The sequence below is a fragment of the Oryctolagus cuniculus genome, chromosome 15 (assembly GCF_964237555.1).
Source record: "Oryctolagus cuniculus chromosome 15, mOryCun1.1, whole genome shotgun sequence".
NCBI lineage: Eukaryota > Metazoa > Chordata > Mammalia > Lagomorpha > Leporidae > Oryctolagus > Oryctolagus cuniculus.
In genome coordinates this window covers 27,595,906-27,621,610 of record NC_091446.1, presented here as the reverse complement: position 1 = coordinate 27,621,610, position 25,705 = coordinate 27,595,906, and the positions used below count along the sequence as shown (strand labels likewise).

The 25,705-nt window shown below is 43.5% G+C and overlaps 1 protein-coding gene and 1 long non-coding RNA gene across 14 annotated transcripts in view; one reads left to right on the top strand and one right to left on the bottom strand.

Moving 5' to 3' along the window:
* The window catches only part of LOC138845315 (uncharacterized), a 59,111-nt gene that overhangs the window by 2,196 nt on the left and 31,210 nt on the right, over nucleotides 1-25,705 (bottom strand). Inside the window, exon 3 of one of the 2 annotated variants that reach the window (XR_011382303.1) lies at nucleotides 22,911-23,049. The exons of the other annotated variant lie outside the window; for it this stretch is intronic. This is a non-coding gene — a long non-coding RNA (uncharacterized lncRNA). Of the gene's footprint in view, nucleotides 1-22,910; nucleotides 23,050-25,705 lie in introns of those variants that run through there. 2 annotated transcript variants of the gene reach the window in all.
* Nucleotides 1-25,705, top strand: part of GBF1 (golgi brefeldin A resistant guanine nucleotide exchange factor 1) — a 152,920-nt gene that overhangs the window by 96,255 nt on the left and 30,960 nt on the right. For all 12 annotated transcript variants that reach the window (XM_008270406.4, XM_008270405.4, XM_070057313.1 and 9 more), the window contains one exon: nucleotides 24,024-24,155. In XM_008270406.4, coding sequence (XP_008268628.2) covers nucleotides 24,024-24,155 — 132 coding nt within the window. The remainder of the gene's footprint in view (nucleotides 1-24,023; nucleotides 24,156-25,705) is intronic.

Here is a 25,705-nt window from a genome sequence, read left to right as displayed (position 1 = left end):
TCCCATCTCTATCATTGGGTGGTCCTGAGCAATTACTTGATTTTTTTTAAACCTCTATTTTTTCCACCTATAAAATGGAGATAAAAACTTGCCTCGCAGGTTTTTTCTGAGGATTAAATGAAATAATGTATATACAGTTTATACCGTGCACATAGTGTGTTCTCAGTACATATTTGTTTGCTTCTCTAATTTCTCTGGGTTCTTAGAATATCAATTCTTTTATCCCATGCCACATTGAGTTTGCCATGTTAACAGCTTTTCACATCTTAGATGTGTTGCTTTTCTCCCTGAATCTAGTTCTACAAGTGTGTTAGAGGGTAGAAATTATTTCACATCGTTTTGTAAAATCCCTCTGGAGGTCCTTAGTAAGCTAAAAGATCTCAGTAAGAATGCTGAGAAGGACTCCAATTCTTGCCTTCCTCATCTGATCCTGGAAGTCATATGAACTTATAAGACTTCTAAAATCAGGCCAGCGCCATGGCTCAATGGGCTAATCCTCCACCTAGCGGTGCCAGCACACCGGGTTCTAGTCCCGGTCGGGGCGCCAGATTCTGTCCCGGTTGCCCCCCTTCCAGGCCAGCTCTCTGCTGTGGCCCAGGAATGCAGTGGAGGATGGCCCAAGTGCTTGGGCCCTGCACCTCATGGGAGACTAGGAGAAGCACCTGGCTCCTGCCTTCGGATCAGTGCGGTGTGCCGGCCACAGCGCGCTGGCCGTGGCGGCCATTGGAAGGTGAACCAACGACAAAGGAAGACCTTTCTCTCTGTCTCTCTCTCTCACTGTCCACTCTGCCTGTCAAAAAAAAAAAAAAAAAAAAAAAAGTTCTAAAATCACACAGTGTGAGAGCTAGAGGTCACCTAGCCCATTTTATAGGGAAGGAACTGTGGCTCAGAGAACATCATGTCTTACAGGGCATCATGACAGAGTAGCAGCAGCTCTGGAATAGAGCTCTGACTTCCTTGCCTATTACAATGATTATAACTTAAATTTTTAAAAAATGTTTATGTATTTATTTGAAAGAGTTACAGAGAAAGGAGAGACAGAGAGGGTGATCTTCTATCTGCTCATTCAATCTCCAAAAGGCTGCAATGGCAAGGGCTGTGCCAGGCCAAAGCCCGGAGCCAGGAGATTCATCCAGGTCTCCCATGTGAGTGCAGGGGCCCAAACACTTGGGTCATGCTCATTGCTTTCCTAGGTGCATTAGAAGGGAGCTGAATCAGAAGCAGAGCAGCTGGGACTCGAACTAGCACCCATATGGGGTGCTAGCACTGCAGATGGTGGTTTAACCTGCTGCACCACAGCACCATCCCCTGCAATTTAAATTTTTATTTGTATTTTTAAAAAGATTTATTTAAAAGGCAGAGTTGCCTAGAGAGAGAGGGAAAGACAGAGAGAAGCCTTCATCTGCTATTTTACTCCCCAAATGGCTGCAACAACCAAGACAGGACAGGTTGAAGTCAGGAACCAGTAGATTCTTCCACGTCTCCTATGTGGGTGCAGGAGCCCAAGCACTTGGGGCCATCCTCCACTGCTTTCCCAGGTGTATTAGCAGGAAGCTGGATCAGAAGTGGAACTGGCACCCATATGAGATGCTAGCACTGCAGGCAGTGGTTTAACCCGCTACACACTTCTATAATTTAAAATTTCAAAAACCATCTGAATTCTAAAAACTCAGGGCCTAACTATGAACTTTTTTCTAAATTGGGACCTTTATCAGACTTCTAGTCATGGGGAAGTTAAGATTGTTAAAGATGCTTTAATGCCACTTCTTTGGGGAGAAAAAGAGCCCATTGATGATATCATGTCACTGCCAGAAAAGCTCTTCTTTCCTCAAAGGTTGCCCAAGGGGCCCTGAGGTAGGAGCTCGGCTAGCTGTAGAGACTTCCCTCCCAGAGGTCTGAGTTGGAAAGCAAATTTTTTTCTTCTGTTGTGTCTTCACTCCCCAAAGAATGCTAGGTTGGAGAGGTTTGCCCCAAGCCCTCAGCTGTCTTTCTTATTTTAACTTGAAGTGTAATTAATATACAATAAAATATATAGACCTTAGGTGTTCAGTTGGTAAGTTTTGATAACTGTACAAACTTGTAACCCCCATTACTAAAAAATTAGAACATTTTCATCATCCCAGAAAGTTCCCTCATGCCTCCTTTGAATCACCCCCCAACACACATACACATACAAACACAAAGCAGAAAGTTAACTTTCTGAGTTCTATCACTACAGATTAGTTTTGGTTTTGGATTTCATATAAATGAATTCCTTTAGGAGGTTTTCTTTCATATCTGGCATCTTGTAGCTTAGCATGTTTTTAGAATCAATTTTGTTCATCTATAGTAGTTATTCTGTTGTTTTTGTGCCATTTTTCTGGTAGTATTTAATTGTATGGGTATACCATGAAGGAATTTGTTCTTTCTCTTGTTGAAGAATATTTGAGTTGTTTCCAGTTTTTGGCTATCACTGCTATAAACATTCCTATGTAAGTCTTTGTGAACTTATACTTTAGTTTCTCTTAGATAAATATCAATGAGTAAAATTGCTGGGTCATATAGGGCTAATGTGTGCTTAACTTTAAAAGAAGCATTCAATATGGCTATAACTCTCAACTCTATCTTTTCTTTCCCTGAGGGGTTAGGCTCTTTAAATTGAGGATTTGGCAGGATAGAAGAAGCCACATCATCAGGGTCCCTGCTGCCAGAGCACAGTGGCCTGAATTGTACACTTTTAAAAAGTTGAAACAGGTGTTTGAAACTCTACCCCAGCTTCCCTATTTGATGCCAGCCCCCTGAGAGGCTAAAGCTTGGCCAGCAGTGTTCAGGGCTAATCTAATGGATGCTGGATTAGAGACTTTAGAGGACATAGATGCTTAATAATATATATACCATGGCTTGGTATATTTAAAGCAGGTAAATGAATATTTTCATGTAGAATGGGGGCCTCTGGTGGCCTAGATGCTTCTTGAGTGGGTAGGGGTGGGAATGGGGGAGGTGGCTAGGCTGTATGTCAGATGAAAACACTTTTCTGCTCTTGATTTTTACCTCTGCTTTCTCCTTAAAATTATGTACTGTGGAAATCAGCACTTTCCTTAGTAAAGTTAGTATTTCTAAGAGCCTTTAGCTAGATAAGGATGTTTTAAAAGATGTATTTATTTATTTGAGAGGCAGAGTTAAAGAGAAGGAGAGAGAGAGAGAGCAAGAGAGAGATCTTCCATTTGCTGGTTCATTCCCCAGATGGCCACGATGGCCAGGGCTGGGCCAGCCCAAAGCCAGGAGCCAGGATCCCCAACCAGGTCTCCCACATGGGCAGCAGGGGCCGAAGTACTTGGGCCTCATGCACTGCTTTTCCTGTTTGCAAGGAGCTGGATAGGAAGTGGAGCAACTGGGAGTGGAACCGGCATCCATCTGGGATTACAGCATTGCAGGTGGTGGCCCAACCCACCACTCCACAATACCAGTCCCTAGCTAGGTAGGATTTTGTATCCTATGTGTTAAATATTATGGGAGATAAATGATGTCCTGGTAACTCCTGTCTCTTCATATTTTTTTAAAGATTTATTTATTTATTTGAAAGAGTTACACAGAGAAGGAGAGGTAGAGAGAGAGAGAAAGGTTCCCAAATGGCTGCAATAGCCGGAGCTGCGCCAATCCGAAGCCAGGAGCCAGGAGCTTCTTCCAGGTCTCCCACATGGGTGCACGGAGCCAAGGGCTTGGGCCATCCTCTCCTGCTTTCCTAGGCTATAGTAGAGAGCTGGATCAGAAGTGGAGCAGCCAGGGCTCAAACTGGCACCCATGTGGGATGCCAGCACTGCAGGCAGCAACTTTACCCACTATGCCACAGCGCCGGCCCCCTTTCTCTATATATTTTTTTTATTTGACAGATAGAGTTAGACAGTAAGAGAGGGACAGAGAGAAAGGTCTTCCTTCCATTGGTTCACCCCTCAAATGGCAGCTACGGCCGGCGCTGTGTTGATCCAAAGCCAGGAGCCAGGTGCTCCCTCCTGGTCTCCCATGGGGTACAGGGGCCCAAGCACCTGGGCCATCCTCCACTGCCCTCCTGGGCCACAGCAGAGAGCTGGACCGGAAGAGGAACAACTAGGACTAGAACCCGGAGCCCATATGGGATGCCGGCGCCGCAGGCGGAGGATTAACCTAGTGAGACACAGCGCCAGCCCCTCTCTATATTTTTAATACCACTATCTTACCCTGGCTTTAGGAAACTAATTCTCTTGAGCCAAGGATTGAAGCAAGGAACTAAAGATTAGGATGTGAGCTCCCAAAGCCAAATGACTTAATGTACCAAAGCAGTGGTTTCTCTAACCTTGATAGCAGTTGAAATTTATAGGTTTCTTTAACCAAAGATTTTGGGAGAATGACTTATAATTCTAAATCTTTTCTGTTATTGATTGCATCCAGGAAGAGAAGGCGGCTATCCATGCCAGGGTAGCTTCTCTGCAAACCCCCAAGGGGAAGGGTCATTTTCTGAATTCAGTTCTGCCTTCATAAGAGGGCTATTCCCTTAAACCTTACCTTCAGACCTCAATTTGGAAGGCAGGGCCTGGTTTTTCGCTGTATCATGTAGATGCTATCCTTGGTGTGAACTAGAATATAAGATAGGGTTCTATCAGTATTCTCTTTAATTATTATATAGAAAGGTTTTTGGATACAGTTCTATGAATTTCAACCTGTCTACCACCACAAACAGAATATAGGACAGTCTCACCACCCCAGGAAACTCACTCTGTCCTTCTTTTGTACTCAGACCTTCTCACTAGTGCTAACCCCTGTCCACCACTGATCTGTTCTCCCTCATTTTTTTTTTTTTAAATTTATTTGACAGGTAGAGTTACAGACAGTGAGAGAGAGACAGAGAGAAAGGTCTTCCTTCTGTTGGTTCACCCCACAAATGGCCACTATGGCATGCGCTACACCAATCTGAAGCCACGAGCCAGGTGCTTCTTCCTGGTCTCCCATGTGGGTGCAGGGGCCAAAGCACTCGGGCCATCCTCCACTTCCCTCCCGGGACACAGCAGAGAGCTGGACTGGAAGAGAAGCAGCCGGGACTAGAACCCGGCGCCCATGGGATGCTGGCGCTGCAGGCGGAGGATTAACCAAGTGAGCCACAGTGCCAGCCCTCTCCCTCATTTTTATCAAGTTTTATCAAGAAGGTCACATGATGGCCAGCGCTGTAGCAAAGCAAGTTAAGCCGCTACCTGCAGCACCAGCATCCCATATGGGTGCTGGTTCAAGTCCTAGCTGCTCAGCTCTGATCCAACTCCCTGCTAATGCACCTGGGAAAGAAGTGGAAGATGGCCCAAGTACTTGGGCCCCTGCACTAATGTGTGAAACTCAGAAGAGTGAACCAGCAGATGGAAGATATCTATCTCTCTCTCTAACTCTGCCTTTCACATAAATAAATTAATCTTTTTTTAATAAAAAAAAGACCACATAAATGGAATCACACAGTATGTGACCTTGTGAGACTGACTTCTTTCACTCAACATGATGCCTTTGAGATTCATACAAGCTACTGCATACACCTATAGTTCATTCCTTTTTACTGCTGAGTAGTACTCCATTGCATGTATGTACCACAGTTTCTTTATTCATTCACTGGTTCAAGGACATTTGGGGTCTCCAGCCTGGGACATGAATATGAGCAGCAGAGTTAGGAATAGTTATGAATAGAGCTGCTATAAATATCTGTGTACAGGCTTTTGTGTGAACACATTTGTACATTCGCATTCCTCTAGTGTAAGTACCCAAGAGTAGGATTTCTGGGTCAAAGGGTAAGTGTGTGCTTAGCTCTACTAACAGACTGTCTTCCAGAGTCACTGTACCATATGCAGTCCACCAGTAATGAGAGTTCTAGTTTCCTTACATCCTCTCCAGTACTTAGTATTTTCAGTGTTTTTATTTAAGGCATTCAAGCAGATGGGTAGTCGTTACCTGCAGATGGTTTAAGTTTGCATTTCCCAGGGGTCCAGCGCTGTGGTGCAACGGATTAACGTCCTGGCCTGAAGTGCCGGCATCCCATATGGGCGCTGGTTCAAGATCCAGCTGCTTGGCTTCCAATCCAGCTCTCTGCTATGGCCTGGGAAAGCAGTAGAAGATGGCCCAATTCCTTGGGCCCCTGCATGGAAGACCCTGGTGAAGCTCCTGGCTCCTGGCTCCTGGCTTCGGATCAGCGTAGCTCCGGCTGTTGCGGCCAACTAGGGAGTGAACCAGTGGATGGAAGACCTCTCTCTCTCTCTCTCTCTCTCTCTCTCTCTCTCTGCCTCTCCTTCTCTGAGTAACTCTGACTTTCAAATAAATAAATAAATCTTAACAAAAAAAAAGTTGCATTTCCCTAATGGCTACTGGTGTTGAACGTCTTTTCATGTGCTTGTTTGCCACGTGTCTGCTCAAGTCTATTGTCATTTTTAAAACTGAATTGTTTGTTTTCTTACAGTTGAGTTTAGAGATTTCTTTATTCTGGATTCAAGTCCTTTACTGTTGATATATTTATTTACAAATATTTTCTCCCACTGTGATGCTTGTCTTTTTACTCTCTTAACAGTACTCTCATAGAACAGATATTTTTTACTCTTGATGAAGTTCAGTTTATCAATTTTTTTTCTTTTGTATGTTGTGCTTTTGGTATCATATCAAAGAACTCTGCTTAACCCTAGGTTAAAACTATACCCTTCTATATTCTAAAAGTTTTAGTTACATTTTTCATTTAGACCTATGATTCACTTTAAATTATTTTTTGTATAAGTGTGAGATTTAGGTTGAGGCTCATTTATTAGCATATGGATGTCGAGTTGTTTCAACACCATTTGTTGAAACCAGTGCCTTTCTATATAGTAAATTCTGCTTAAGATATACCTCTTTTAGGAGTGAAGAGCATTCTCTGTCAGGTCTGTCTGTCTTCTCTTTCCAGGAATCACCTTTGTTCCTATTCCTTGTTTCTTTCTGGGTCCTTCTGAATTTGGGTACATTTTAAATGTCATATAATGAAACACCCATTATGTGTGAGCTGATTGAACTTTAAGATATTAATTTTTTTATAAAGTGGCTGTCCATCACAAGGAGATAGGTAGGAGCTGATGCTGTGGCATAGCAGGTAAAGACACTGCCCGCAGTGCTGGCATCCCATTTGGGGGCTGGTTTGAGTCCCAGCTGCTCCACTTCTGATCCAGCTCACTGCTAATGTGCCTGGTAAAACAGCAGAAGATGGACAAGTCCTTGGCCCCTGCACCCACATAGCAGACCTGGAAGAAGCTCCTGGCTTCAGACTGGCCCAGCTCTAGTAGTTGCAGCCATTTGGGGAGTGAACCAGAAGATGAAAGATCTCTCTCTTCCTCTGCCTCTGCCTCTCAGTAACTCTGCCTTTCAAATAAATAAATAAATATTTAAAAAAAGAGAGAGAGATGTAGCTGTAAAAAACATTTACACTGGGGGCTGGCATTATGTCACAGCAGCGATGCCAGTGATTCCATATCAGGGTGTTGGTTCAAGGCTCCCCACTGGGGCCAGCGCTGTGGAGTAGCGGGTAAAGCTGCCACCTGCAGTGCCGGCATCCCATATGGGTGCCGGTTTGGGTCCCGGATGCTCTACTTCTGATCCAGCTCTCTGCTGTGGCCTGGGAAAGCAGTTGAAGATGGCCCAAGTCCTTGGGCCCCTGCACCCATGTGGGAGACCCGGAGGAAGCTCCTGGCTCCTGGCTTCAGATCGGCGCAGCTCTGGCTGTTGCAGCCAACTGGGGCATGAACCATCAGATGGAAGACCTCTCTCTCTCTCTCTCTCTGTGTGTGTGTGTGTGTGTGTGTGTATGTGTAACTCTGACTTTCGAATAAATAAATAAATCTTGAAAAAAACAAAAAACCTAGGTATGCTGATGTGGGACTCAGGTGTCTTAATCTATTTCTTAACTGGTAGGCTAAATGCCTGCCCCTGTAACTTTGTTTTTACTATTATTTAAGATGCAGAGAGAGAAAGTGATCAAGTTTCTATCTGTTGGTTCACTTCCTAAATGCCTGCAATGGCTGGGGGTGCCAAAGCTGGGAGCCAGGAACTAAAACTAAGTCTCCCACGTGAATGGCAGGAACCCAACTATTTGAGCCATTGCTACTGTCTCCCAGGATCCAAATTATCAGGAAGCTGTAATCAGGAACTGTAATTGGACCCAGAGCCAGAACTGGGAGTCATACCACTCCAGTGTGATATACGGGTGTTTGACATTTTAATTGCTAGGCCAAACATCCGTCCTCCCCCAACCCAGTCTATAACATTTTTTAAAAAGATTTATTTATTATTTATTTGAAAGTCAGACTTTCACAGGAGAGGCAGAGGTGGGGCTGGGTAGAGAAGTTTTCTATCCGCTGGTTCACTCCCTAGTTGGCCGCAAGGGCCGGAGCTGCGCCGATCTGAAGCCAGGAGCCAGGAGCTTCTTCCTGGTTTCCCATGTGGGTGCAGGGGCCCAAGGACTTGGGCCATCTTCAACTGCTTTCCCAGGCCATAGCAGAGAGCTGGATCATAAGTGGAGCCGCCGAGACATGAACTGGCGCCCGTATGGGATGCCAGCACTGCAGGCGGCACTTTTACCCGCTGCGCCACAGCACCGGCCCCTATAACATTTTTGATGCCTTTGTTTTCCCCTTCAGTAAAATGGGAAGTGTACCTATCCTAAAGTTCTTGAGCCTGTTAGCATGAGGGTGGCTGAAGCAGAAATGACACCTCAGTCTTGGTTTCGCTAAGAACTTGTGCTGCTATGCTGCTGTAGTAACCATTTCCCGCTAATGGGGAAAGGTGAATATGTAGGGTTCTGTATACTAAATGGGTAGGGAGAGGTTGCTTTGCAGTCCTGTGATTGACAATGTCTGGAATTCTCTGATTGCTATCCAGTAGCTTTGGCAATTGACCCTACAGGGTTTTTCCTCATTTAAAGATTTTGCTATTGTCAATTCAGAATTTAGTTCTTTTTTATTTCTTCTTTTTTCAGGGCCCCTCAAGATGACCTGATTGGGTGGTAATTGATGATAAACCTATAATTGTCTTTTCTTTGCCCTGTCAAAGAACATGGAATTTTTTTATTAGACTTCTTGAGGGATTTGGGTTGAAAAAGCTGCTTCAAGAGTAATGACTGCATAACGCTGGGGTGAATTTTTCTATTGAAAAGTTCAACAAAAGGAGTTTTTAATTTCTCTTGGGCTTTCAAATTGCCTGCTTAACTTTGGGCTTTTCTTGCACAACGCATGCAGAAAACAGCAAGGCAGAGTGAAGGGCCACAGCAGCTCTGGTTTGCCTGAATGTTACAACCTAATTGCTTTCCTTTCAATATGTGCCAATTTCCTCTAGAAAGAAGAGAACTGGTGTTTAGAGTTGATATGCGTCAAACTTATACCCTCAGTAAGACGGATGGATCAGTCAGTCCTCCAGTCTCTGTGATATGTTTGAGGCCAGTCCCTATGAGCCTCATTTAGCCCTGCTGGCCTTGTTAAAGGGGCCTCACTCTCCCTCTTGGATTAGGAGAGAACCTGGACAAACTTGATGCTGAATTTGTTTGGCAGTACTGCAATCAATAACTGTTTAGTCATTGATTAGGAGAAGGAAAGGTACGGAAGAAACTTCACTTCTATAATAGTTGAGTTTTAAACTTTTATTTGCCATCCTAATCATGTGGTTAATATATCTAGCAGTAAACCTGAAGCAAAAGCATGGTGCAGTGTTTCAGAGAATCATGCATTTTTCAAAAGCATTGACTTTAGAGTCAGAGCAGACCTGGGTTCAAACTGTATCTCTTCCACTTTGTGGCTTTGGGTGAGCCAGTTAATACCTTGGAGACTGGGTTTTCTAAGTAAATATAGAATGAGGACAATCATACTGTTTCTCAGAGTTATTGGGAAGATAAAATAATCTATGTACGATTGTTATGTTTACCATTTATGTAGCTATTGCTGATATCTGAAGCAAATTAAGGCTGTTGTCTTGAGTGGTGAGATGGCGTTCTTACAAAGGTGGCAGATAGAGGCTCCTAGCAGATAAGCCTGAAGTGGGAAGCTTACTCCTCTTCTAGTCAGGATTTATTCATCATATTAGACAAAGTCATGTAATATACTATTTTCCCATATGTGCTGCCTTTAAGCTCCTGTTTTATCTTTTAAAAGTGGAGGCTAAATCTCACCTCAGGCAGATCAAGATGGCCCCACTCAATAAGGAGTTAATAAAAATGAGTATTTTAGGAATAGTCAGCTATTGCTCCATATGCTATGAGGGATTTCAACCCTTTAAAAAATATGTCCTCCTCTTATCCTCTTCCTAAGGAGCAGTTGACCTACTATAGGGATAAAGAGGTGGCCATAGTCCTGATGAGGTGTTTGAGCCACAGAACATTTATAAATACCAAAAATCTTTGTTTCATGGTCATCTTGGATCTTTTGTGCCGGGTGTCTAGGGACACAGAATTCTTATGTCATTTGGCTTATGTTGGGGCTTCATAAACATAAACTTAAACAAATTAATTTTCGGTGACAGTTTAGGAGGAAATATAAAATTATGATTTCTAAACCCTGAACTTTTCAGACTTTGTTTTAACTCCAAGGTGTATAAATTCAGGAATTACTCATATCTTATCAGAGAGAATTAAAGTTTGGTTTTCTGATTCTTTTAAAAAAATAGTTGGCCTTTAAGGGATAGATCAGCCTGTAAAATGAAAGATTGAAAAAGAGTTTTTTAAGGGATCAAATCTTATAAATAATTTCCCATAGGCCGGCACCGTGGCTCACTAGGCTAATCCTCTGCCTGTGGTGCCGGCACCCCAGATTCTAGTCCCGGTCGGGGTGCTGGATTCTGTCCAGGTTGCTCCTCTTCCAGTCCAGCTCTCTGCTGTGGCCCAGGAGTGCAGTGGAAGATGGCCCAGGTCCTTGGGCCCTGCACCCACATGGGAGACAGGGAGGAAGCACCTGGCTCCTGGCTTTGGATCAGCGCTGTGTGCCGGCTATAGCAACCATTTGGGGGGTGAACCAATGGAAGGAAGACCTTTCTCTCTGTCTCTCTCACTGTCTGACTCTGCCTTTCAAAAATAATAATAAACAAACAAACAAATAAATAAATAAGAAATAATTTGCCTTTCTTGATGTAGGTGGTTGGTGCTGTTATCCTCTGCTACTGGTCCTAAGAGTACGTGTTGACTCAACTTGTACCACGAGGCAGCACTGATTAAGCCGTCATCAATCTTTGTCTCTCAAAGAATCATAAAAGTAAAGATATCTTTTCATCTGCTTCCACACAGCCCCACTAGGTCTAGAAGCATATAGAGAGAAATGTTTGAGAAAAGGAATAAATCTGAAAAATTATTGGATGATTGCTGAGAAAAGAGGATCTACTATCAAGAACTCAGACAAACTGGGCTTACGTTCCCTCCAGGCTGCCTCTGTAACAGACTGTGTGCATTCATGTGCATTTTCTCCCAAACTGTACTTTGCTTTTAGAATACTAAGTTTAGGGTTCTAAAAGATATGTAAAGAATATACTTGGCTGGCGCTGCGGCTCAATAGGCTAATCCTCCACCTAGTGGCGCCAGCACACTGGGTTCTAGTCCCGGTCGGGGCGCCGGATTCTGTCCCGGTTGCCCCTCTTCCAGGCCAGCTCTCTGCTATGGCCCGGGAGTGCAGTGGAGGATGGCCCAAGTGCTTGGGCCCTGCACCCCATGGGAGACCAGGAAAAGCACCTGGCTCCTGCCTTCAGATCAGCGCGATGCGCCGGCTGCAGCGCACCAGCCATGGCGGCCATTGGAGGGTGAACCAACGGCAAAGGAAGACCTTTCTCTCTGTCCTCTCACTGTCCACTCTGCCTGTAAAAAAAAAAAAAAAAAAAAAAAAAAAGAAGAAGAAGAAGAAGAAGAATATACTTAAATTACTACCATTATCTTCTCCCAGAAAATCCTAATGGCTAGGGAACTATGGACCAGAGAAGTGGTATGTTTTTACCTAAGTTTACAAAGTTAGTAATAAAAAGAGGACTGGACCTAATGTATTTCTTTATTTAATTTCTCCTATTCTATAGGGCAGGGCTGTAAAGACCTGTCGATTTGTCTCTGACTCCAGGCTAGGAAATACAGTTTGGGTAGCTGCCTTTTGGCAGTTTTCTTTGGAATAAGTTCCTGCAACCAAGGTTAAGAAATCCATGCCTGATCATTCACAGGCCTGGAAATCTTTGAAGCCGATTAACAAAGGTATGGGAGGTGTGGCAGATATTCCAGAGGCTTCTGACCTTCCGGATCAGAGTGCGTGGGTTTGAGTCCCAGCTCCACTTATGATTCTAGCTTCCTACTAAGGCACATCCTGGGAGGCTGCAGGTGATAGTTCAAGTACTTGGTTACCTGCCGCCCATGTAGGAGGCCTGGATTGAGTTCTGAGGTCCTGGCCCAGCTCTGGCAGGCATTTGGTACATAAACAGCAGATCTCTGTCTGTCTCTGTTTCTCTATGTTTCAATTAAATTTTTTAAAAATAATCAAGGAGTTTGGGGCCGGTGCCGTGACTCATTTGGCTAATCCTCTGCCTGCAGCGCCGGAATCCTATATGGGCCTCAGGTTCTAGTTCCGGTTACTCCTCTTCCAGTCCAGCTCTCTGCTGTGACCCGGGAGGGCAGTGGAGGATGGCCCAAGTGCTTGGGTGCCTGTACCCGCATGGGAGACCAGGAAGAGGCACCTGGCTCCTGGCTTCGGATCGGCACAGCGCGCCGACCGTAGCTGCCATTTGGGGGGTGAACCAACGGAAGGAAGACTTTCTCTCTGTCTTTCCCTCTCACTGTATGTAACTCTACCTGTCAAGTAAATAAATAAAAAATCTTTAAAAAAATAAGAAGTTTAAAAACAGATATCCTTTAGAAGTACAGATTGGGAGCTCCTATCCACTGGCCCATAACAGCTGAGGCTGGGCAGCGACTAAGATCAGGCACTAGGTATTCAATTCAAGTCTTCTTCCTGGGCATCAGAAACCCAACCACTTGAGTCATCACTTACTGCCTTCTGGAAGGAAACTGGATTTGGGAGCAGAGCTGGGACTTGAACCTAGGCATCTGATATGGCACATGGGTATCCCAACTGGCATCTTTTTTTTAAAAAAAAATATTATTTAATTATTTATTTAAAAGTCAGTTACAGAGAAAGGTGAGACATGGAAATCTTCCATCCTCTGGTTCACTCCTCAAATGGGCCTCAACGACCAGGGATGGGCCAGGCCAAAGCCAGGAGCCAGGAGTTTCTTCCAGGTCTCCACGTGTGTGCAGGGGCCCAAGGACTTTGACCATCTTCTGCTGCTTTCCCACGCATGTTAGCAGGGAGCTGGATCAGGAGTAGAACAGCCAGGACTCAAACTGGTGCCCATATAGGATGTTGGTGCTGTAGGTGGCAGCTTAACATGCTGCGCCAGAGTGCAAACTGGCATCATAACTGCTAGGTCAGATGCCCAATCCAGGACCACTACTCTTTTTTTTAAATTTACTATTTTTTAATTTTTAATTTTAAAGATTTATTTACTTATTTGTAAGGCAGAGTTAAAGGCAGAGTCAGAGAGAAAGGGGGAGAGGGTTGTCTTTTCATTTGCTGATTCACTCCTCAAATGGCTGCATGGCCAAAGCTGGCCCAATCAGAAGCCAGGAGTCTGGAGTCTCCTCTACCTCTCTCATGTAGGTGCAGCAGCCCAGAGACATGGGCCATCCTCTGCTGCTTTCCCAGGCACATTACCAGGGAGCTGGATTGGAAGTAGAGCAGCTAGGACTCAAACTGGCACCCATAAGGGATGCTGACACTGCAGGTGGCAGCTTTACCTGCTATGCCACAGCGCCAGCCCCCATGGCCACTACTCTTGATGTCCTATAGTGACCAGTTATATTACTAGTGACCTACTGAATTTATAGTGCCTCAGAAATTCCATCTGTTGATTATTCTCAATCTTTGACTTTTAGAGAAATACTTTCCTTGTTATAGCATAGTCAGAAAAGTAGACTATTAGGATCTAACACTGTCTCCTAAAATGGAATGTACAGGCATAGACGGAAAAGCCAAAAACCCAAAAGATTTCGTACTCAAATAATTTTGCCCTGTGACTCTGGATGCAGAAATGTCAAGAGGTTAAATGAACTTGTTTTTATTATGTTCTGATTTCTTAGTCTTTTATACATGATCCATCTTATGAATGATGATATTCTGTCTTCAGTAGCATGGGCCAATATTTGCAGAATGAAGACTTAGGATGGGAGCAGGATGATGACCCTCTAGAAAGCAGTAAGGGAGAAGTAGATTCTGAGGGCTAAAGGGTCGAGACAGGCATTTCTGAAGCCAAATGGTGTTGAAATAATATACTGCAGGCCTTTTTCCTTGTCAGCGTAATCCAATTGAGAATGCCCAACTGCCCCTGATAAGAGTCACTCAGGAGTGAAGAGCTTCACTACCAGGGAAAGCAGCTTATGTGTGCATTTTGGCTCAGGAATGTGCCAGCCCAATGCTGGCCACATGAGAAAAGGCTGCTGTGGGCTAGAGAACACAACTCCCTGGGAGAATGGTGACTGCTCTCCTATAGGCTGGCAGAGTGCTTTTTTTCTTCTTCTTTTTAAGATTTATTTATTTATTTGAAAAGCAGGCAGGGAGGGAGGGAGGGTGGGAGAGAGTGCAAGAGAGCAAGCTTCCATCTGCTGGTTCATTCAACAGATGGCCACAATAGCCAAGTCTGGGCCAGGCTGAAGCCAGGAGTGAGGAACTGCATCCTGATCTCCTAAGTGCATGGGAAGCGACCAAGTATTTGGGCCATCTTCTGTTGCCTTCCAGATGCATTAGTAGGAAGCGGGATTAGAAGTGGAGTAGCCAGGTCTCAAACTGGCACTCTGATATGAGATCCAGCATTCCAAGCAGCAGCTTAACCCACTGCACCGTAGCGCTGGCCCCAAAGGGAGGGTTCTCTTCGTCCAATGGCAGTTCTTGAGGCCACAAGTTGAGGCTCTGACGTACGTAGATTATCTGAGAGGATGGCAGCTCTCACGTGAAGAGAGAAAAATTCTCGGGATTCATACGCCTGAGATGGGAGACTAGGGGGACAGCTGCAGGTTCTCTGACTGACATCGGACTGAAAAGAAACTTCTTTGTTTTAATGTCATAATATAGGAAATTAAGCTCCTTACCCACTGGTGTTGGGCAGATTATGAGCAAAATACCACCAAGATCTCTCCAAAGGGCTTCACTTAGCTTCAGCTTGCTGTGCCTTATGAAGCTTCTCCAGCAGTAGTTATTAATTCTTGTTCTAATTGTTGTTGACATGACCAATAAGAAGCTGGAGCTGAATTTTATTTTAAGAAGATTCCAAATGTTCTTTGTCCAGTGAAGGATTGGATTACCCTTCCTTGTACCCATTTCCCCCCATCTTAGAATATGAACCAGTCACCTTCAGAATACCCCTCTACCTAATCTGCACTCTGTTTACTGGACTGTTTGTGCCTTGAGGTTGACAAATTTCCAGGGCTGGAATTTTGGCTGCTTGGCTGGGGTGTCAGATGTCTCCTTGGTTGTGAAATTATTCAACCTGCTTACTATGAGCCACATCGTAGCACTTTCTCATAAAGGTCTCAGGAAGCTTGTCTCACTCTTCCAAAGATGCAGATAATTGAATCCCAGTTCTGAGGCAGGCTAAGCCAGGGGGGAGAACACCTGAAACCTTTCTGTTCTAAAGTCGCAGGAAGTAATAAAGTTGAAGGGCTAGGAGCACAACTTTTGGAGTCAGGCAGACCTGGATTTGACTCCCATTTCCATCTCTGGCTAGTTGTATTATCTGAACTGGCAGCACATCTACTTTTTCTTCTCTCTAAACCTCATTTTGATCTTAAAATGGAGATAATAATTATGAGAGAACACATATAAAGTGCTTAGCACAAGATAATAAGGAGTAGCTACTGTTACTTCTTCCAAAAGGAGGAAAAGTATTTCAGTCATTCATTTAAAAAAACCTTTTTTCTGATATTATGTCAGTATACCTTGTAGAAAATCATACCATAAAAGCCACCAGTTATCTTGGTATTTATCCTTAACTTATAGTAATCAAAGGTAAAAGCTTTACTTGTGATTTTTTTTAATATTTATTTAAATCTTAGGGTTTTTTTTTAAAGATTTATTTGATTTATTTGAAAGAGTTACAGAAAGAGAGGGAGAGATAGATTTTCCATCTACTGGTTCATACCCCAAATGGCTGCAATGGCTAGGGGTGCTGGGCCAGACTAAAACCAGGAGCCAGGAGCTCCATCTGTGTCTTACACATGGGTGCAAGGCCCAAGGACTTAGGCCATCTTCCACTGCTTTCCCAGGCACATTAGCAGGGAGCTGGATTGGAAATGGAGCAGCTGAGACTTGAACCAGCGCCCCTATTGTATGCTGGTGTTGCAGGCATCAGCTGTGCAGTTATACCACAGTGCTGCCCCTAATATTTACTTAATGCTGGTCTGAGACGTTAGAGCTAAAAAGCTATAATAATAACATCTTATTTGTATTTATTGCCCACTTTATTTCATGCATTGTGCTAATGTATTAAATAAGAAAATGTATATAAATCGCATACTGTAGTGCCTTATACATAATGTATGCTCAGTGAATGCTAACTATTTTTATTTTTAAATGTAACATTTTAATTTTCAAACATTGGTTTTACATGTGATAAAATAGAGGCTTAGCAAAGTTACATAACTGGGGCCGGTGCTGTGGCACAGTGGGTTAATTCTCCACCTGTGGTGCCGGCATCCCATACGGCTCTGGTTCAGGCTCTGGTTCGAGTGCCTGCTGCTCCACTTCTGGTGAGGAGGTGCGGGTGTTTAACACAGCAGTCAAATTGCCGCTTAGGATGCCGCATTCCAAATCAGAGTGCCTGGTTTGTGTTCCTGCTACTCCACTTCTGATCTAGCTTCCTGCTGATATGCAGCTTGGGAGGCAGTGGATGATAGCTCAACTACTTGGGACCCTGTCATCCATTTAGGAGACCTAGGCTCCTGGCTTTGGCCTGCCCCAGTCAGGGCTATTGTAGGCATTTAGGAAGTGAACTGACAGATGAACTGACATATGTGTCTCTGCCTTTCAAATAAAATGAAAATAAATGCTTCTGTCTCTCTGTAACTCTGCCTTTCAAATAAAAAATAAATCTTTTAAATAAGTAAATAAATGAACAAATCTTTAAAAAAAAAAAAAAAGTAAAACTGTAGGCCCAGCATTGTGGCATAGTGGGTTAAGCTACTGCTTAACGATGCCTACATCCCATATTGGAGTCCCAGTTTGAGTCCTGGCTACTCCATTTCCAAACCAGCTTCTTGCTAATCCCCTGGGAAAGCTAGAAGGCAGCAGAGGATGGCCCAAGTATTTGGGTCCTTGCCACCCATATGAGAGACCAGAATGGAGCTCCTGGCTTCAGGATTCCACTTGGCCCAGCATTGGCTGTTCGGGGAGTAGACCAGAAGGTGGAATCAATCAATCAATCAATCAATCAATCAATCTCTCTCTCTCTCTCTTCCCTTCTCTCTCCCTCCCTCCTTCCCTCTGTCTCACTCTACCTTTCAAATAAATTTTTTTAAAAAAAGTGAAAATGTCTGTTTATGAAAAATACTGTCAAGATAATGCAAAGACAGGGGCTGGCATTGTGGTACAGTGGATAAAGCCTCTACTTGCAACACCGGTATCCCATGTAGGCACCAGTTCATGGCCTGGCCACTCCACTTCCAATCCATCTCCCTGCTAATGGCCCAGGGAAAGCAGCAGCAGAAGGCCAAAGTGCTTGGGTCCCTGCTACCCAAGTGGGAGACCCAGATGAAGCTTCTAGCTCCTGGCTTCAGCCCAGCCCTGGCTGTTGAGGCCACTTGGGGAGTGAACCAGTGAATGAAAAGTCTCTTTCTCTGTTCCTCTTTCAAATAAATAAACCTTTAAAAAGAGAGAGAATGAAAAGACAAGCTTCAGATTGGGGGAAAATATTTGTAAATAAATGTATCAATAGTAAAGGACTTGAATCCAGAATAAAGAAATCTCTAAACTCAACTGTAAGAAAACAAACAATTCAGTTTTTAAAAAGACAATAGACTTGATCAGACGCATGGCAAACAAGCACATGAAAAGACGTTCAACATCAGTAGCCATTAGGGAAATGCAAACTTAAACCATCTGCAGGTAACGACTACCCATCTGCTTGAATGCCTTAAATAAAAACACTGAAAATACTAAGTACTGGAGAGGATGTGAGGAAACTAGAACTCTCATTACTGGTGGACTGCATATGGTACAGTGACTCTGGAAGACAGTCTGTTAGTAGAGCTAAGCACACACTTACCCTTTGACCCAGAAATCCTACTCCTGGGTACTTACACTAGAGGAATGTGAATGTACAAATGTGTTCACACAAAAGCCTGTACACAGATATTTATAGCAGTTCTATTCATAACTATTCCTAACTCTGCTGCTCATATTCATGTCCCAGGCTGGAGACCCCAAATGTCCTTGAACCAGTGAATGAATAAAGAAACTGTGGTACATACATGCAATGGAGTACTACTCAGCAGTAAAAAGGAATGAACTATAGGTGTATGCAGTAGCTTGTATGAATCTCAAAGGCATCATTTTGGGTGAAAGAAGTCAGTCTCACAAGGTCACATACTGTGTGATTCCATTTATGTGGTCTTGATAAAACCATGATGATAGAGAACAAACACATCAGTGATTGACAGGGGTTAGAAGTAGGGAGAGGATCTGATTACATAGGGAAGGCAGAGTGAGTTTCCTGGAGTGATGAGACTGTCCTGTGTTCTGTTTGTGGTGGTAACCATATAAATCTAGTCATGTGTTCAAATTCACGAATCAGTCATTAAGAATCAGCTTTGTGGTTGGTGCCGCGGCTCACTTGGCTAATCCTCCGTCTGTGGTACTGGCACCCCAGGTTCTAGTCCCAATTGGGGTGCCAGATTCTGTCCCGCTTGCTCCTCTTCCAGTCCAGCTCTCTGCTGTGGCCCGGGAGTGCAGTGGAGGATGGCCCAAGTGCTTGGGCCCTGCACCCGCATGGGAGACCAGGAGGAAGCACCTGGCTCCTGGCTTCGGATAGGTGCAGCGTGCCAGCCATAGTGGCCATTTGGGGGTGAACCAACGGCAAAGGAAGACCTTTCTCTCTGTCTCTCTCTCACTAACTCTGCCTGTCCAAAAAAAAAAAAAAAAACAAAAAACATCCTATATATCAGAGTGGCCATTCAGGTTCAGGCTACTTTGATTCCTATCCAGCTTCCTACTTATGCATCCTGGGAAACAGCAGATAATGGCTCAAGTCCCTGGTCCCCTGACATACAAATGGAATTCCAGGCTCCTGACTTCAGTCTAGCCCAGCCTTGACTATTGTGAGCACTGGGGAGTGAACCAGCAAATGGAATATCTTTCTCTGACTCTGTCTCTTTCAGTTGTTCTGCCTTCCAAGTAGATGAAAATAAACAAAAAATAAAAGGAAGGCACAAAGCAAGTATTGCTCCAGCAACTGAATAAAACCTTAGGAAATCTGTTCCAAGTTCCCACTCTCAAGATTTTTTTTTCATCTAGAGTTTTACATCTCAAATGACCTTTTTTTTTTTTCATGACAAACCAATACATGTACATAATACATTTGTGTTCTCACAGCATCAAGACTAAATGACTTTAATTTTTTAAATGCTGTATTTAAAAAGTACATTTCAGTTTTCCCAAATACTTATATTCCTTACATTTCAACTTTGCTCCAACACCTCATACAATACATACCCCTCCCACACACACACACACATGTGTTTCTCTAGTTTTTCTGCAAATTATACATCTCTAGGTGGGAGAGTAGGGGATGAGAAGCAGGTTGTATACAGCTGATGTAATTCACCATACAGACACTCTGGGAAAATAGTACCCAATCTGCCAATTAATTAAAGCATTAATCTGAGTGCAGCCAGGTCCAGAGAATGTTTACCTGACTAGGGTAGGGGAGTGGTAGAAATTGAGTAGGAAGCTCCCTATATTTGCATGGAAATGAAGGTTCTTAGGAAACCCAGCTTCCTTTTGTTTCTAAAGGTGGGGCAACCTAGATCACACTAAATGTTTCTGGCCTATCTAGGAATACTTCTAGGGAGCTGAGCAGTATTTCTTTGGTCTGGAATGAAATATTTTAAATTTAGGAGTATGTGCTAGTAATAAGACTAGATGTAGTTTTCCAAGTTTGTTAATTGTATATAGACTGGGTTCAACTTTGCTTATTGTGTGATTCTAGTCACATTATCTGCACCTTGCTTTTCTCATTTTTTTTTTTTTTAACCAGGCAGAGTGGACAGTGAGAGAGAGAGAGACAGAGAGAAAGGTCAGCCTTTGCCATTGGTTCACCCTCCAATGGCCGCCGCGGCTGGCGCGCTGTGGCTGGCGCATCGTGCTGATCCGAAGGCAGGAGCCAGGTGCTTATCCTGGTCTCCCATGGGGTGCAGGGCCCAAGCACTTGGGCCATCCTCCACTGCACTCTTGGGCCACAGCAGAGAGCTGGCCTGGAAGAGGGGCAACCGGGACAGAATCCGGCGCCCCAACCGGGACTAGAACCCGGTGTGCCGGTGCCGCAAGGCGGAGGATTAACCTGTTGAGCCGCGGCGCCGGCCTGCTTTTCTCATTTGTAAAATAAATATTTTTAGTTGTATCTTATGGCAGTTAGCTCTCTGCTTATTCTAGGTATGGAAATGTAAACAAAATGGTAAGGACCCTCTGTCGTCACGCAACTTGACAAGGCTAATGTGATGTGTCGGAGCACAGGGAAGAATCACACTGAATCGTGATAGTTTTTTCAATATAATTTATTATTTATTTATTATAATTCATTGTTATATATTATAATTTATTATTTATATAATTTATTATTCAATATTCAATACCACTCTCTCTCTCTCTCTCTCTCTCTATATATATATATATATTCAGTGCACACATCTAAAGGTCAATACCACTCAATATATTACGACCACAGATCGTAACAGACATCTAGGAGTAAGGCAACTTCCAGAAATATCCAGCAATACTAGTAAATATGACACATATAAAGCATAACCAGTCTAAACACTCATGGCTAAGGATGTAATATGAATGCTGTATTCTCAGGGTTTGTGTCACAGGTCACAGAAGTCAAAGTCCAGAGTCCAAAAGTCTCCTACCACTCAGAGAAACGGATCTCAGAATAGTCACTTACGGGCAGGAGTCGTGGGATGACTGGCACTCTGGGCAGTAGGTCAGCTGATGAGAGGTCCAGTCCGGCTCCAATGTCAGCTCTGGAGCAGCTGGGATGTCCAGGCGAGGCTGGCTCCAGCAGTGTGGCGAGCAGAGCTTCAGTCAGTGAAGACTGAGCCATGGTCCCCAAGGGGATGAAGAGCAGTTGGGAGGCTTGCCTGTTTATCCCCTCTCCGGGGTAGGTGGGCGGTGAATGTGCCCTGGTGTGTCACCAATCACAAGCTCATCTTTTTGGGTGTCACCAACCAGGTGTTGGTGTTTGGGTGTGACCAATGATGTTTTAGGGGTCTCCTGGGTGTGGCCAATCATGGTACAGTAGTGTGGGTGAAGTAATGCAGTAGCCAGCTTCTTCTTATGATGTAATGTCCCTCAGTCCTAATCAGTTCTCTTCTTCTTCTTCTTCTTCTTCTTCTTCTTCTTCTTCTTCTTCTTCTTCTTCTTCTTCTTCTTCTTCTTCTTCTTCTTCTTCTTCTTCTTCTTCTTCTTCTTCTTCTTCTTCTTCTTCTTCTTCTTCTTCTTCTTCTTCTTCTTCTTCTTCTTCTTCTTCTTCTTCTTCTTCTTCTTCTTCTTCTTCTTCTTCTTCTTCTTCTTCTTCTTCTTCTTCTTCTTCTTCTTCTTCTTCTTCTTCTTCTTCTTCTTCTTCTTCTTCTTCTTCTTCTTCTTCTTCTTCTTCTTCTTCTTCTTCTTCTTCTTCTTCTTCTTCTTCTTCTTCTTCTTCTTCTTCTTCTTCTTCTTCTTCTTCTTCTTCTTCTTCTTCTTCTTCTTCTTCTTCTTCTTCTTCTTCTTCTTCTTCTTCTTCTTCTTCTTCTTCTTCTTCTTCTTCTTCTTCTTCTTCTTCTTCTTCTTCTTCTTCTTCTTCTTCTTCCTTCTTCTTCTTCTTCTTCTTCTTCTTCTTCTTCTTCTTCTTCTTCTTCTTCTTCTTCTTCTTCTTCTTCTTCTTCTTCTTCTTCTTCTTCTTCTTCTTCTTCTTCTTCTTCTTCTTCTTCTTCTTCTTCTTCTTCTTCTTCTTCTTTCTTCTTCTTTCTTCTTCTTCTTCTTCTTCTTCTTCTTCTTCTTCTTCTTCTTCTTCTTCTTCTTCTTCTTCTTCTTTTTTTTTTTTTTTGTGACAGGTAGAGTTAGACAGTGAGAAAGAGAGAGAGACAGAGAGAAAGGTCTTCCTTCCATTGGTTCACTCCCCAAACGGCCGCTGTGATGATCCAAAGCCAGGAGCCAGGTGCTTCCTCCTGGTCTCCCATGTGGGTGCAGGGCCCAAAGACCTGGGCCATCCTCCACTGCACTCCCAGACCACAGCAGAGAGCTGGACTGGAAGAGGAGCAACCAGGACAGAATCTGGTGCCCTAACCAGGACTAGAACCCGGGGTGTCAGCACAGCAGGCTGAGGATTAGCCTAGTGAGCCACGAAGCCGGCCCTGTGTCTGTTCTGACAGATGGTCTGGGTAGTTCCTGGTGCTTAGTGGCCTTAGCTTAAGTAACTCCATTTTGGTTTTGCTTTTTCTCTTTCTTTTTGGGTTAGCGGTGCTCCATAACTCTTTTGGGAATCCTGTGGGATTCCCCACACCTTCCAAGATTACAGACTGCCTCCATGACTAAAGGACTGTTGAGGCTTTTGTTCTTATTAGGCTTATTTTTTGGCAAGGGACTATTAAACCTCAAGATTGCCCCTCAGTCTCCTGGGATGTTGTATAATCTTTCTCTATGTGAAATGAAATGACCTTGACCATGACAACAAAGGATATAAGACAGGAACCCGTCCTGGGATTTCTTTGGCCACATTGGCTGTACCCAAGATGAGATTTACCTGTGGATCATTGGAAAGGTTGAGGAAGTAGATATAGAAAATTGATTCACGATATTTGATAATATTAAAGGATTACTGTTCATATTTTAAAATTTTGATAAAAATAAAATTTATGATTTTTAACCATTTAATTATTGACTTTGTAACAGATAACCATGTGCTTTTTAAAAGAGATTTTTTTTAGATTTGTTTATTTATTTGAAATAGTTACAGAGAGAGAGAAAGGGAGAGATCGATCTTCCATCTGCTGGTCTACCCCTCAGATGGCCACAAGGTTCAGGGCTGGGTCCCACTGAAGCCAGGAGCTCCATCTGGGTCTCCCGTGTGGGTAAAGGAGCCTTAAGCACTTGGGCTATCCTCTGTCATTTTCCCAGGCCATTAGCAGGGAGCGACTGGGACATGAATTGGTGCCCACATGGGATGCCAGCATGGAGGGTGGTGACTTTACCCAGTATACCACGTTAGCCCCGAAAACCTTCATCTTTTAGAACTACACCTTTAAAAACTACTTTTTACATACAGATAGATAGGTAGATAGAGCACTCCAACCTGCTAGTTCTTACCCCAAATGCCAGCAACAGCCAGAACGAGGCCCAGCCAAAGCCTAGAGCCAGGAACTCAATCCAGGTCTACCACAGGGGTGACAGGAACCTAATTATTTGAGCCATAACTGCTGTCTCCCAGGGTCTGCATTAGCAGGAAACTGGAATCAGGAGTCTGAGCTGGTATCAAACCCAGATATAAATATATGAGACGTGCATATCTTAACCACTGGACCAAATGGCCCATCTTCCGCCGAACTGAAAACTGTATTGATGAAATAGTATAGTGTCTGTAATTTCATTTATGGTAATACAGGGGGAGGAACATTCATTCAACAAGGAAGACCTCATGGCACAGGGAGGGAGGAGCTTTAACCAGAGGTTACCTTTTTGTTAGATGGTATCACTTCATTTCTGTTTGTTTTCTTACAGAACTCTCAGAGATTGAGCCCAATGTATTTCTTCGTCCTTTTCTGGAAGTGATTCGCTCTGAAGATACCACTGGCCCTATCACTGGACTGGCGCTTACCTCTGTCAACAAGTTTCTGTCCTATGCACTTATAGGTAAGAGTGCAGGCTTTATTGGATGAACACAGCATTTCATTTCCTGCTTCTGCTGGGGTACTGAAGCCTTAGGCAATGAGCTGATGATACTAAAAAATTTTCCCCAGCTGTCTCTTTCCTGTACAAGAGAAATGGGATTGTTACTAGTTTCTCATTATGCTGATTGATTCAGGTTGCACAAGGTGAGGAGGAAGGGAAAAGAGGTTTCCCTGGAACTCGGGTTCCTCTGTTTTGGTGGGAACTTAGGGTATAGTGCCCCTGGAGATTTGATTTGGTTTATTTTTAAAGTTGGTTTTTCAAATATAATGCTTGCTTGTGATTGGAATACAGACAATAAAGAGGTATCTTAAAAGAGTTAATTGTCTTCCCTTTCACAGTACTCCTCCCCCTTCCTTGGGTAAATAGTATTAACAGCCTGGTTTGAATGCTTCCTATGCATGTATATAAATATAAAGGTACTTCAAATCATTTGTGTAAAATAGAATTTAAAAAGTTTGGGTTTAAAAAAAATTTTGAAATCCTTGCATTTTGAAGAGTCTTCAAAAGTATGAAAAATTTATATTATGAAAAAAAATCTTGATTCAATTTCAATGAACTTTTTCTTTTATGTTTAAAATTTATGTATTTATTATGAAACTCAAAGTTACAGAGAGAGAGAGAGACAGAGAGACAGAGATCAAGCGATCTTCCATCTGCTGGTTCACTCCCCAGATGGTTGCAACAGCCAGTGCTGGGGCAGGCTGAAGCCAGGAGCCAGGAGCTTCTTCCGGGTCTCTTACATGGGTGGCAGGGGCCTGGGTAGTTGGACCATCATCTACGGCTTTCCTAGGTCATTAGCAGGGAGCTGGATCAGAAGTGGAGCAGCTGGCATATAGGATGCCAGCATCACAAGTGGTGGCTTTACCCACTATGCCACAATGCTGGCCCCCTCAATTAACTTTTTCTAAAAACAGACTTTTTAATATTATTATTATTAATTCGAAAGGCAGAGTAACCATGGGAGAGGGAGACAGAAAGATCTTCCATCCACTGGTTCATTCTCTGAATACCCGCAATAGCCAGGGCTGGGCCAGGCAGAAGCCAGGGGCCAGAAACTCCATCTGAGTCTTCCACGTGGGTGACAGGGGCCCAAGTACTTGATCCATCATCTACTGCCTTCCACAGTGCATTAGCAGGAAACTGGATCAGAAGCAGAGTAGCTGAGACTCCAACTGGCCCTCTAATATGGGATGCTGGCATCACAAGCAGCAGCTTAACCCTCGATACCACAATGCCATCTTCTCAATGAGCTTTTTGAAGTACTCATATAAAGTACATCTTTTTAAAAAGAACCATATTTGAGGCCTATAGTTTTTTTCTTTTTCACTTAATAGTATTAACTTGGATGTGTATGATATGATTATCCATCTGACTTATTTTTTATTGTATTGAAATCTATATAAAATTTTGCATTTTGATAAATTTAAGTCTGCAGTTCAGTGGCATTACACTCACGATGTTACGCAACCATCACCACCATCTATTTCCAACTTATTCTTCATTCCAAATAG